Below are 13,975 nucleotides of genomic sequence, written 5' to 3' on the forward strand. Positions count from 1 at the left end.
AGCTCTGTAGACCAGGCTGGTCTCGAACTCACAGAGATCCGCCTGCCTCTGCCTCCCGAGTGCTGGGATTAAAGGCGTGCGCCACCACCGGCCTGGAGTCTTTTATTATTTGGGGTATTAACTCTTCTTCCCTGTGCTTCTTAAGTAATAGGAATGAAACACCTTCATCTGATAACACAGAAACTTACCAAGAGAATACAAGGTAAGTTTTTAAAAATTCTACTTTAGTAAATAATGTTGTTGAATAATATGGAAGGTGATTATTATTTGTGGTGATAAGAATTTAAGCCAGAGATTGAGCATGCTAGACATTCACTGTACCATTGAGCTATAACCCTGAATCCTCATAATAGTTTTTTTCTCTAAGACATGATTTTGCTGTATAGGTTAGGCTGGCCCTAAAATCATGATCCTCTTGCCTATGCCTTCAGAGTACTTGGGGTTACAGGCTTATAGGTTATAAAAATAGATTAGTTAGCCGATTTTTTCACTATTGTATTTATTATGTGATTTTTTATGTGTGCTGTGTTTTTGTGCGCATACCACATTCCATATATAGAGGATAGCTTGCAGAAGTTCTTTCTCTCTACCATTTATTTCTAATGCTTTTCAGAAATAAAAACAGTGCTTAAATCGTTTTTGCTCTCAGGACCATGTAAGAGCTTATCCATTTTCCTGGTCAGATTTCTTCCATGCATGATTCATGCAAAGATGTCAATATTGAACTGTCACTTGCTATAACATTCAGAAATGTTAAAACCCAGTGATGCTTGATTCTTAGATTGCTTTGAACTACTTTGTCTTAGGGTTTCTGATGCTGTGGTAAAACACCATGACCAGTGCAACTTACAGAAGATAGAATTTATTTGGGGCTTATATTTCTAGATTAGAGTCCATGATGGTGGTATGAGGCTTGGTGATTGGCAGCTGGAACAGTTACTATCTTGATACATAAGGAGGAAGCAGAAAGTACACTAGAAATGCTTTCAGTTGTTTGAAACTTCAAAGTCTGCCCAGTGACACACTTCCGACAAGGCCATACTTGCCTGTCCTTCTCAAACAGTTCTAACAAATGGGAACCAAGTATTCAAACATGATCCTTTGGGGGTCATTGTTATTTGAGCCACTACACATTTCAGTCTTTACTTTTTGCTTTTTCTTTGAATTTTGTCTTAGATTCTTAATCTGGGGTATATCAAAGTTAGAATTTGATGGAAATCCTTTTTAAACTGTATTTTATGTGCTTTGGGGAGGGTAGTAAAGCACATGCTGTTGTATACTTGTGCAGTTCAGATAACTACTTGTGCTTTCACTTGTTGAGCTCTTTCACTGGTCCGTGGAGTCTGTATATTCTAAAATGTGGTAAACTGTAGAACTGTTGACAGAGATTTCTGTCCCACCCGGTCCCACAGCCATTCAGTCCCAAAGAAACACACAGAGGCCTACATTAGTTATAAACATGTTGGCCTATTAGCTCAGGCTTCTTACTAACTCTTACATCCTACATTAACTCATAATTCTTGTCTGTGTTAACCACGTGGCTTGGTACCTTTTATCAGTGAGGCATTTTCATCTTGCTTTTTCTGCATCTGGTTTACAGTGGCAGACTGAGCCTTTCTGGTTGCCCTCACTATACTTCTTGCCTGGCTGCTGGCCAGCCAGCATTTTATTAAACAAGTATAAGAGACAAATCTTTACAGAGTATAAGACTATTGTGCCACAGCATATAACAGTTAGAAACTTGAGTGGACACACAGTGACTTCTGGCATCATATGAGGGATTACAATTAAATTTGGATTTCTTAGGTATGATCTCATGTTTTGTTTGTAATTGTTTGGAAATGGGTTTCATTAGATAAATGTGGCTGATTTTGAACTCAGGATCTTACTGCTTTAGCCTTCTGAGTACTAAGAATTAAAGGCATGGACTATCGTACTTAGCTTTAGCCCCTATGCGGCGAGGGGAAAAACGGTCTGAAATGATAAACATTAGTACTGTATAAAATGAGACTGAACTATGACTTAAAACACAGCAATAAATTCATAACAATGTATCAGAAAACAGAAACATCTCATTTTTTATGTTGATGGTTTTGAATTTCAGTATATCTCATTTGAATTGCCTTATAGTTCTTCTGGGCATCCCACCTTTAAGTGTCCCTTATGTCAAGAGTCAAATTTCACCAGACAGCGTTTATTGGATCACTGTAATAGTAACCATCTATTTCAGATAGTTCCTGTGGTGAGTACATATATCCAAAAGAATCTTTCGTTTAAAGCATGTGGTTCCATGAATCTGTCTTTTTGTATATAAAGGGGAGGGTTCTTTATTTAAATTTGGATTTAAAAGTTTTAATAAATGATTGTGATGCAAAAAAAGAGATTTAAAATTTGATTACCTCATGTAAAGAAAGTTAGTCACTGTGAGTTAATGTAGACTAGTCTAAGAAAGAATGAAAGGTGAACTGGGGAGTCATTTCTGTGTAGTGGCAGAGCCTAATTCCATTGGGTCCTTTCAGTTTATTCTGCTGGATGCAGAGAACTGGATCCAGTCATGGGACTCTGTTGCAGAAGATAATACCTATATAAGAATAAAAATGGACTAGGCATGGTGGTGAATGCCTTTAATCCTAGCTCTAGCGAACAGTTCCCAGCTAGAGCTATACTGTGAGACCTTGTTTCAAAAAACAAAGAGTAAAACCAGTAGATATTTTTAATTATGTCTTTAGAGAATATGTAAAGAATGTGTAAAGCAAGAAAGAATCATGCTATATTTTTATTTTGATGCATACTTGTCTTCTTTGTCATTTTAGTTTAAATTAATGTAGAATACAGGGTTCCAGTATTTTGTTAATGATCCCAGAAGAACTCATTTTGAGCATACATTTCATAGAATTTTAACTCTTAGACAATGGAAGAGGACATATTAAGCTGAAAGATAATCTTTCATTTCTTTTATTTTATCCCTACCATGTACTGGGGTTTGAACTGGGGCACTTGCCCCACAAGCATCCTGCCATTAAAATATATCTCTAGCCTTTTAATTTTTTCTAATAAAATTTTATGATGGGGGTCTTACTTAGTTGCCCAGGCAGACCTTGCATTTGTATTCTTTCTGCCTCAGCATCAGTAGATGATTCTGTATATTTCTTTTTTTTTTTTTTTTTTTGCCTTTTCGAGACAGGTTTCTCTGTGGCTTTGGAGCCTGTCCTGGCACTAGCTCTGTAGACCAGGCTGGTCTCGAACTCACAGAGATCCGCCTGCCTCTGCCTCCCGAGTGCTGGGATTAAAGGCGTGCGCCACCACTGCCCGGCGATTCTGTATATTTCTATACATATATAGGAGAAAGTTGTTGATTACAATTTGGATTTAAGTTATTAATACAACATATTTTTGCTAATGATTGACCATGATGCAAAATGTGACATAAAATTTTACTACCTTATATAAAGGAGAATAATGTAGACAGTTTACAATAGGATTAGGGATTACAGGTTTGAGCTACCACAACCAGCTTCTTGAAGAGTGAGTAAAATGTATTAGTAACATTTACAGCCACTCTTCAGATAATTTGAGCTAGTAGAACATGTTTCAGAAAAATGCCCTAGTAACTACTGAGGATTCCTTTCAATTTCTGCAGCCATTCATTAGAAGGGAAGGGGTTAAATAAGCAAATACAGTACCAAAGAGGTATGTGGGGAATCTTCATACTTAAGACATTATGCTTGGTTTTATATTGAATTAATTTGATTTGTATTCTTTTTTGCATAATACTTGTACATTGTCAGCTTTGGCTAGAATCCAGCTATTTCTTTTTGTGATATCTAAATGTACTTCATTAAAACTTTGAGGATATAGTTTAAACTTTATAATTTATTCCATTTTTATTTTACATGTTAGTGAAATCAAGCTAATCTATAATAGTTTTTAATTAGATTAAATAAGATTATATATTGCACATGTTGTAGGTAAGGAAAACATTGATGTTAGTATAGGCTGCATGTGTTGTTTCTTGTTTAAATAGTTATATAACTAGAGATTTAAATTATAGAATATCCATGATCTTTCTTACTATAATAGTGTTATTTATCTTAGGTAATTTGCTTGGGAAATGACCTAGTTATGGGATTTGACTCTTAGAAAAGAGCTGCACGTGGTAGCACATGTCTGCAGTTCCAGGACTTGGGAGGCTTAGAAGGATCGCAAGTTCAAAGCAGCCTGGGATACCTTGTGAGACTCTTGTCTCAATGTGTTTATACTATCCAGTGTTTTTTTTGTGTTCAGGCAAACCTTAAGAGATACTGTAGGTTTGAGTGCAGACACAGTAGTAAAGCAAATTGTGATGTGAAGGCTCGGTGTGCTGGTGCACACCTTTATGCCAGCATTTGGGAGGCAGTGAGTTTCAGGCCAGCCTAGTCTACATAGCAAGTTCCAGGACAGCTAGGACTACATTAGAGAGACCCTATCTCCAGGGGAAAAAAAAAACAAACCAAAACATATACATATATATATATATATATATATATATATATATATATATATATATATACACACACACACATATATATATATATAATTGGTGTGAATTGAGCTACACCTTTTCTGATTTTTCAGTGCATATAAAAGTTACACTTGACTATCTATACTGTTTCTGTTTAGTATGCAATAGAACTTTGTCTAAAGTATAACATCTGAGTTAAATGCTTCATTGCTAAACATTTGAGCTGTTTGCCAAATAGGCTTGCTTGACACTGGTCGGCACAAACTTTCAATTTCTAAAGAAATGTAATATCTGCAAAATGCAACAATGAAGTATACCTGACATTTTTAGTAATGTGAGCTTGTATTTTAATGCTCTCAATAAGTATATAATGTTTCATTATTTTGTAATTTTTTTATTTAAAACAATCTGTTTCTCATAGACATGTCCTATTTGTGTGTCTCTTCCTTGGGGAGATCCTAGCCAGATTACTAGAAATTTCGTTAGTCATCTAAATCAAAGACATCAGTTTGATTATGGAGAATTTGTGGTAAGTGAGTTCTTCAAGATTAAGAAAGTTAAATTAACTTTTCAATCTAAATTTGAGTTTTCAGGCAAGTTATGGAATCAGACCACTGGATAAAGGACAAGGTGCTGTATTTAGTAGTAAAATTGTTAAGCTTCATGAAGTTCTGAGAATTTGTTTATATTAGAGTGATAATTATTGGAAACATAAGCCCCTTAATAGCAAAATGAAAGTTTAAGTAAAAATTACCTAGAATTAAGAGAAAATTATACCTGCTTGAAAAGTAAAATTGGCCAGGCGGTGGTGGTGCACGCCTTTAATCCCAGCACTCGGGGGAGGCAGAGGCAGGTAGATCTCTGTGAGCTCGAGGCCAGCCTGGTCTACAAGAGCTAGTTCCAGGACAGGTACCATAGCTACAGAGAAACCCTGTCTCACAAAAAAAAAAAAAAAAAAAAAAGTAAAATTGGTACAACGGTACAACATGTGGGGGAGAATGTGTTACAAATCTAGAGTTAGTTGCTATATGAGGCACATTAACAAACAAAACCAAAGAAACCCATCAAAAACCAGGTTGTCTACTTAGGAAAGGCAACAAAGGCCCTCAAACCAAATGGGTCGTTTTCTACTTTTCATATTCATGGTAATTGAAAAAAATGATGTGATAATTTTACTTTATTAATTATAAAACTGTACTTAGCTTGTGTGTGGTTAAGATCTTACTTAATACATGATTCTCAGTAAAGAATAGCTGATATTCGTTTTCCTGTTCAGGTAAACACAGGCATGCATAATTTTCATTTTTATGGACTTTGCAGTTTTAGTCTGTGGAGTGTAAATGTATGTAAAATTCACATGTGCTTCTTTAGTGACTTTAGGAAGCAATTGTATATTATTAAATTTCCATTTTAAGAACAGATTACTGTGCCTGCAGGGCTATATTTGGAAGAGCAAAATGGGTTTTGTCAGCTATTTTTACTCTTAATTCTTTGTTATACCATGGCATAGAAAACTGTATTTCGCTTGTCAAGTAGACAACTTGATGTCTTTTTAAAGCTAATCCATGGGGCATAAATTGACAGCAAATTGCATTGATAAAGATAGAGTATGGTTTTTGTTGTTGCTGTTGTTTGACTGATGAGTCAGGGAGAAGGGAACTCAGTGCATTCTAAGTAACTGTTCCACACCGAGGTACTTACTAAGCCCTATTCATAGAGTCAGTGTATAATTTAAAGATGACTGAGCTGTAGTTACTTAGTTTCATGTTGTGGTTAAGAAGCTGTTATTCAGCTATTATTTCAGTAAATGCTTATCTTTCTTAAAATTAGTTTCTCTTCAAAACAAATCTTTTCTAGAAATGATACAACTTTATTGTGTTATCAGTTTTTTTAAAAAAAAAAAGGTTTATTTATTAATTATGTATACAGCATTCTGCTTGCATGTGTCCCTGCAGGCCAGAAGAGGGCACCAGATCTTATTACAGATGGTAGTGAGCCCACCATGTGGTTCCTGGGAACCCCTGGAAGAACAGTCAGTGCTTTTAACCTCTGAGCCATCTCTCCAGCCCCTCCAATTAGTTATAAGTTTAGTCAGTATAAATTTTATACTCTGCTGAGCTGAGCAGTTATTAGTTATTACTTAATAATTATAACAGAATTTAATTTTTAAATTTTGTGTGTTGAAACCGTATATTTTGCTATTTTTGAGATAGGGTCCCATTATGTCCATGCATGTTTCAAACCCCTGGGCTCAAGGTATCCTCCTGCCTTATGTTCTGAATGTCTGAGAATATGACACACACCATGGTGCTCAGCTTAATCTTGCATTTTAAAACCTAAAACTCCCTTGTATGCAAATGTATGCAAAGATGTATAATACATTAGATAAAATTGAATAGTTATTGTTCTGTTGACATGTTTTTTCTTGTTTTAGAATCTTCAGCTAGATGAGGAAGCCCAGTATCAAACTGCTGTAGAAGAGTCTTTTCAAGTAAACATCTGATGTGTGTACACATCTCTTCATCCTTGTACCTACAAGTGCCATCTTTAAGGGAAAGACATGAAGTCACCATTTCAGTAATTTGCTGTGCATATTAATAAAAATAATTCACTCTACTGTATTAGGTTTTTAATTGAAAATAAAGGTAGGCTACCCTAACTCCATTCTCTAGACAGTTACTTTAACAGCATGGAAAAGGTTGTATTTTATTTGTGTGGTGAAAGGGAATTCCTGTTGTCCTTTTCTTCCTTGTATTACATATTCTGAATGTTTCATTAAGTTGTTTTTGATATTTGATACAGTTTCTTCTATTTACTTTAGTACAAAGGTAACTAGCAAATTCTGAAAGATGTGATTCCTATAAAAATAATAAACCTGAGCCATTTGTCAGAGTTGCAGAATGGAAACTTGAAGTGCTAAGTGGGATAATCCAAAGGGATTTTTTAAAGTATAGATTCTAGCTGAGGAATTCAACAATAAGAAAATTGTATTTATGTAATGTTTTGTATTTTTGAAGACTAGTGAAATTTCTATAATAATTTTGACTTTGAAAGCGTATTGTGCAAATGTTTCTTCTTTTGCTTTTAGATGAACATAGCAAGAGAAGAGAAAAGAGTTTTCTGTGGTTAGTTTGTTATTTCGCTCTAGCTTGAGTAATTTGTAAGCATAAATGAGTTGTATGGCAGTTCTTTGTCGTTAGTATTTCTCACTAGCTGACTTCAGTCAGTGATGATATCACACTTAAATTAGTTTTTTAAAAATCCAAAGTTGAAGATGTATGTGGATATGTACATACACTTTAGCATGTATCTATACACATATATCTTTGCCTAGAGTTTGTCAGGTTATGTATAGAATTTCTATTAAGAGTTTTAATAATGGGCAAGCAATATAGGATTGAAGTATTTATCTCATTTGATTAAAATTTTGTATGTTACCAAATTTTTTAAACAGTAAGCCAAATAATAAGTTGTACAGTTGGCTGTTATTACACCTGAGAATTTGTTATATGGTGCTCATTAGTTATATTTGAAAATAATGCATAAGTGATGTGGTGAGACTTTACCAGCTACTGTTTGACTACACTTTAGTCAAAACTAAGTTTGTTCATAGTCTTTGGTGTAAAGTATTGTAGAGGAGGCCAGGTCACAGAGTATAGGGTGAAGAGTGAATTCCTGACATTCCATTGCTAACATACACTGTTATGCTTTCTTTAAAATAACTAAACTCAAAAGAAAATCTCTGAAGTAGTTTGCTGCTAATATATACATATATTGTTTAAAAAAAAGGTATATTTTGATTTTCTTAATACCCTCTTTCACTTTTCTACAATAAACGTTTTTTAACTTGATTTAATAAAAATGTTAATTTTGAACATGCATTTTTGTAAAAAACTTTTTCAGTTAAACAGTAATAACTTTATTTATATTTAATAATACAGTCATACACACAAAAGCCATACATCTTAATGCCTTTTTTTCTGTCATTTCTTGAATGTGATGTTTGCTGTGTTTTTCTAGCACTTTCAGTTGGCATACAGGAATTTTAGGAGCATCTATATAATGAACTCTTTAAAAGGAGACTTTTGTCCACAGTTCTTACAGCTTAAAGCAATAACTTTGATACTTTTATAAAGTTTATTTTAGCCATTGTGTCCATAAACCATCCTTCTTTAAAACTTCTTTAAATGGAAACTTGTACTAGAGGCCATTTTGAAATCGTGTTTTGAAGTCTTGTGGATGAGTTAAACATTAATAACTTTTTCATAAAAATTACCCCCCCCCACACACACACACTCACACTTCGGGAAACTCCTAACTATGGAAAAAACTTAACTTCTCTTTGTTAGTGAATTAAGAACAGGGATAGATAGGCTTTATAATTTAATTCATAGGGGGAAATCCCCTACTTTATTTAGTCTGTAGCTCTTGGATAAAGCAAAGAAGTAGCAATGTGCTGAGGCATCAGTTTCACAGAACCAGTTAGAGATTTCTCCTTACAATTTAGTTTATGTTGTTAAATATGGTGTTATTTGAGATGTATTTTTTTCCAATTAAAAATGGTTTTCTCCTACTTGTGTGTCTTAATTAAAATTTGTCCTTAGATAAACATTTTAGGTCTCATAAGACCCTGCAAAATATGCATGAAACCTCTATTATTTTGCACTTGAAAAAGTTGACTTGCTGTTAGTGCTACTACTACTGTACTTTTGGGTTGAACTGTATAAAATTTTGTCTTTATGTATTTCCAATGTTAAACATCTGCATATAACTATTTCATAAAGTATTCATACAGCAAGATATTTCAAGTCCTGCTAGTCAAGCAGAAAGTCAGCTAGTTGACACCTTTAATGTGGAAAAATCAGCTGTAGGCAAGATAGGGCTCTAAGAATATTTTGCATATTTAGTGTCATCTTTGTTTTTGGTTGCTTGGTAAATATCACTGTCTTCAGTGAACCATGCCCTCTATAGGAATTGCAGATCTGGTATTCAAATATACTCCCATCAGAGGAATGCTATTGTAGCTTATGTAGAAAAGATGTGTCCTAGAATACACCCAAATAGATCCATGTGCAGTTTGTAGTGGAGGTAGAATTTTTACATGAAGCCCACCTACAGGGTTGAGGAAAGAATAGAGACCAAGCATAAGCGAGGTCAAATGTTGAGAGCTGGAGAGATGGCTCATCACTTGCTCTTGTAGGGGACCTGCATTTACAACCATCCATAACTCCAGTTACAGGGTATCTGCACATGGTAGATATATTGCAGGCAAAACACTCATATACACAAATCTTTTTAAAAGGTTGGTCATAGAGTAAAAAGGATAGACGTTCAGTGAGATGGCTCAGTGGGAATTACAAAGTTTGGCAATTTGGGCTTGATCCCTGAAACTATACAGTGGAAAGAGAGCATAGACTTCCACAAAGTTGTCCCCTGGTGATACTGTATGTTAAAAACTATAACCCCCCAGTGGGTCAGTTAGTCTAGGGTTGTAACCCGCCTGGCAGGTCAGTTATTCCAGGGTCCCGAAGAGGCGCTATCTGAAAAGACATGGGCGGGAAAGAGGAACGAGGCCTAACAAGATTTGTTGTCAAGGCCTCCATTTATTAGTGAAATGGTTGTGGCTTCTATAGCCCTTGAATGAGGAATTTGGCTTGGGATGGGGGCAGGGGCATGGCAAGGGCAGGAAGGGATCTTGCAGCAATGGTCACGAGTAGACACACCTAGTGTTCTCTATGCAAGCGGAATCGTTCCTTTTGTGATTCCAACCACAAACAGTTCTCTAGATAGTTGGAATGTGGGGCTGGTTCGCTAACAGCTCTCAAAATAGTTGGGTGTGGGGTGGGCTCCACCAACAAACAGTTCTCAATACAGTTGGGGTGTGGGGCTCTCCACAAACGCAAACATCCTCAGGACAATGGTCCTTGCTATAATCTTTGGGAAAATGGCTCCTGACAGAAAACAAGGGCCGTGTGTAAAGGGGGATTAACAGCCCTCCACACCAACTGCACTTGGCCTGTCTGTCATAGGCTTTAGAGAGGCCAACCATCACACTGTACTCTTTAGTACAAGATGTGGGTGCCTTTCATTTCTGCTAAGGAACCAAACTGCAATGCAAGGTTGCAGTATATCTCTATCTTTTTTCTTGGAACTGAAGTATGTACTCATAAGGTACACTTCTAGCCCCTGCGTAAGGGATCCTTACGAGTATAAGTTCTGGGAAAGTGGAGGCAAAGGGGATCACTGTAAGGTCAAGAACAGCGTGAGCTATGTAATTAGATCTGTTCCAACCCTCTCTTAACCTATTAGATTTCTGGACCTAGTGGTACACATCTAATCCCAGCATTGGGGAGGTGGAGACCAGCCTGTTCTCAAGATACTTGCTTTAAAAAGGTGTTGGCACTTGGAAGGCAGAGGCAGGAGTATTAGGAGTTTGAGGCCAGTCTGGTTTTAAAAAACTGCTTGTGTGTATGTGTGTATCTGTCTAGACATAGTTTAGGGGATTAAAGCACTGGTTGCTTTTCCAGAGGTTCAGGGTTCAATTTCCTGCACCCATATGGAAGCTAACAATACCTGTAACTCCTGTTGTAGAGACTCTGATACCTCTGACCTCAACAGGTATCAGGCATGGTTGTACAGTCTCCATGCACATAAAGTGAAAATCTTAAAAATACTGGTCATGGTAGCACTTGAGAGATGGAGGCGAGAGAACCACATGAGACGAAAGATACTATTTATACAATTGGAGATGAGTATGGTGCAAGAGTATAAGTGTGGATACAGAACATATTAGATGAATTAATAGCCTATTCAATGGAGGACATGGAGCAGACACACAGGATGTGGGGAAGGAAATTGCTGGTCTGTCCATGGCAGTGATGGACATGACACTGAGCATGCATAAAGAGAACAAGCGTAAGTGACTGCTCACATCAACCTATCTTCCCCACGTATCTAACTTGTCTTTTGCTCAGATTAGAAATGTAGCCGACGGTGGTACACACCTTTAATCCCAGCACTCAAGAAGCAGAGACCAGCCAAGGCTACACAGAAAATTCTTGTCTCCAAAAAAAAGGTCTTTTTTTTTTTTTTAAATAAAAAATTAAGTTTCTTGGCAAGATCTTCCTCTGTAGCCTGGGCTACCTAGAACTTGAATCCTGTCTCAGCCTCTAGAACGTTGGGACTGCAGGCACGTGCCACAATACCTAACCAAAGTTTTGGTGTTTGTGAACATTGGCTTGAAACTAAGCAGTCTCTTGACCTTAGCGGTGCTGTATACAATAAACCAAAAACTCACTGTAACTGACTGAAGGAAGGTGCAGATAGCCTAACACCTATCCATGCTCTCCATGGCTATGTTTTACATGTCTTTTCAACAAATGTGTGTGTATGAGAGAGGCAGGGGGAGGGAGGGAGGGGAGAAAGACTGGGCGTTGAGTGCTGTGCACACGGAAACTAGAGAACAACTTTGAAGAGTCTTTTCTTCTACTGTGGGGTCCAGGGATCAAATTCAGGTCATCAGGTATGCAGACAAGTGCTTTCACCATCTGAGAAATGTTAATAAGCCTGAAGGCTTCCAGGCATTTTATAGGTATGGATTGTCTGTCTTCTACAGAACCCTCTTGTTTCCTTGTTTTACATATTTAATAAAGGTATATAAGTATTAAGACTAAAAAATAGTTTCAGAACAAATTATTCATGTCATCCAGCCTTGATGGGAGCAAAAGTTCTTTCAACCATTTGGCATTTTCAAACATATGTTTTGGGGGAACCTCTCCCCTCCTTCACCCCATTTCTACACTTAAACTCTACCAAAAGTATTCCCCTTTTCATGTTGTATTTTTATTGCCCTCACCCTACTTTTAAAACCTTTTCCCCTCTAGATCCCTTTCTGGTTCTCTGGTATTTACAGTCACTTCCACATAAACATACATAAACTTGAAGCAAAGTTCATGTATGAAATGTAACATGCTATGTTTGTCTTTCTGAGCCAGGACCTTAGATTTTTCACTGGGCCTGTGTTTTGAGCAGCTCTACTATGAAACTACACTCCCATGCCTGTGCAGATCATCTTTAAGAATTGACAAATTCATAAATCTACTGGCAAGACTGAATTGATTTTTAATGTCTCCAAATCTACAGTTTAGATGCATTTGAAACATTCTTACAGGGCTAAAGAGTTGGCTTAGCACTTTAGAACACTGCTCCTCCAGAGGACCTGGGTTTGATTCTCAGCAATCATGTGGCAGCTCAGCTCACAGCTGTCCTTAACTCCAGGTTTTAACATCCTCACACAGACATACATATAGGCATAACACCAATGTACATAAAAAATAAAACCATTCTTTGTGGGATGTCATTTTTTTAATAATTTATTTAACTTTATTTTATGTGCATTGGTATGAAGGTATCATGTCCCCTGGAGCTGGAGTTACAGACAGTTGTGAACAGCTATGTGGGTGCTGGGAAATGAACCCAGTGCTCTTCACCCGCTAGCCATCTCTCCAGCTTGGGATGCCATTTTTTAATTACTGTGGAGATAACACAATGTGGCCAACATGGTGTTCTCTGGGCCTTCTGAAGTTCTCCAGGAACAATCCTCTGAGCTAAGTTGTGGGCATGTAAACAGAATGGGGGAAAACAGGACCCCCTTCCTTTTCTTTTTGCCTTTTCTGTGAGACACTAAACATTTCCTTTCTTTTTTTTTAATATTTATTTATTATGTATACAATATTCTGTCCGTGTGTATGTCTGCAGGCCAGAAGAGGGCACCAGACCTCATTTCAGATGGTTGTGAGCCACCATGTGGTTGCTGGGAATTGAACTCAGGACCTTTGGAAGAGCAGGCAATGCTCTTAACCACTGAGCCATCTCTCCAGCCCCGACACTAAACATTTTCAATAGTTCCTAGGAGATGTCACTGCAGCCATCCTCAGTCCAGTAACAAGGATAGGTGAACTACAAAAATGCCAAGTATTGCTTTAGAATTACTGATTTTGAGGGTAGGGATGCACTTCAGTTGATGGACTGCTTGCCTAGCATGCCAGAGTCCCTGGGTTGACTTCTAGCCCGATAAAGCTGAGTGAGGTGGGCCTGTGAGGACCAGGGAGGGAGTCAAGGTTATCCTTGGCTACAGAAAGTTTGAGACTGGTCTAGGCTACATTCCTTTTTCAAACCTAAAACAAAAAGAATTAGTGATTTTGAAATGAAAGAACTGTATTAACTGTATTAAAGAGCGAATGCTGGGCAAAATTTATGTCAAAAAATTTTTATGGGTCAATGTAAGATTTTTTTATAAGTTTTTTTTTGTATGTAGGGTTTTGTGTATCTGTATATCGGTATGGACAGACACAAGGACAGATGCTGGAGGAGGCCAAAGGCATTTAGATTGTGTGTATGTGGGTTAGATTGTGTATATGTGGGTCAGATTGTTTGTATGTGGGTCAGTTTGTGTGTATGTGGGTCAGATTGTGT

The 13,975-nt window shown here is 37.0% G+C and overlaps 1 protein-coding gene across 2 annotated transcripts in view; it reads left to right on the forward strand.

Annotated features, from left to right (window-relative positions):
- The window catches only part of Rnf138 (ring finger protein 138), a 24,615-nt gene extending 16,242 nt beyond the window's left edge, over positions 1-8,373 (forward strand). The window contains exons 4-7 of one of the 2 annotated variants that reach the window (XM_005355810.2): positions 146-202; positions 2,131-2,242; positions 4,923-5,030; positions 6,936-8,373. In XM_005355810.2, coding sequence (XP_005355867.1) covers positions 146-202; positions 2,131-2,242; positions 4,923-5,030; positions 6,936-7,004 — 346 coding nt within the window. In that variant the 3' untranslated portion in view covers positions 7,005-8,373. The remainder of the gene's footprint in view (positions 1-145; positions 203-2,130; positions 2,243-4,922; positions 5,031-6,935) is intronic. The other variant, XM_005355811.2, reaches the window with a different exon arrangement.
- The last annotated feature ends 5,602 nt before the right edge of the window (positions 8,374-13,975 follow it).

This window comes from Microtus ochrogaster, chromosome 18, assembly GCF_000317375.1.
Source record: "Microtus ochrogaster isolate Prairie Vole_2 chromosome 18, MicOch1.0, whole genome shotgun sequence".
Lineage (NCBI taxonomy): Eukaryota > Metazoa > Chordata > Mammalia > Rodentia > Cricetidae > Microtus > Microtus ochrogaster.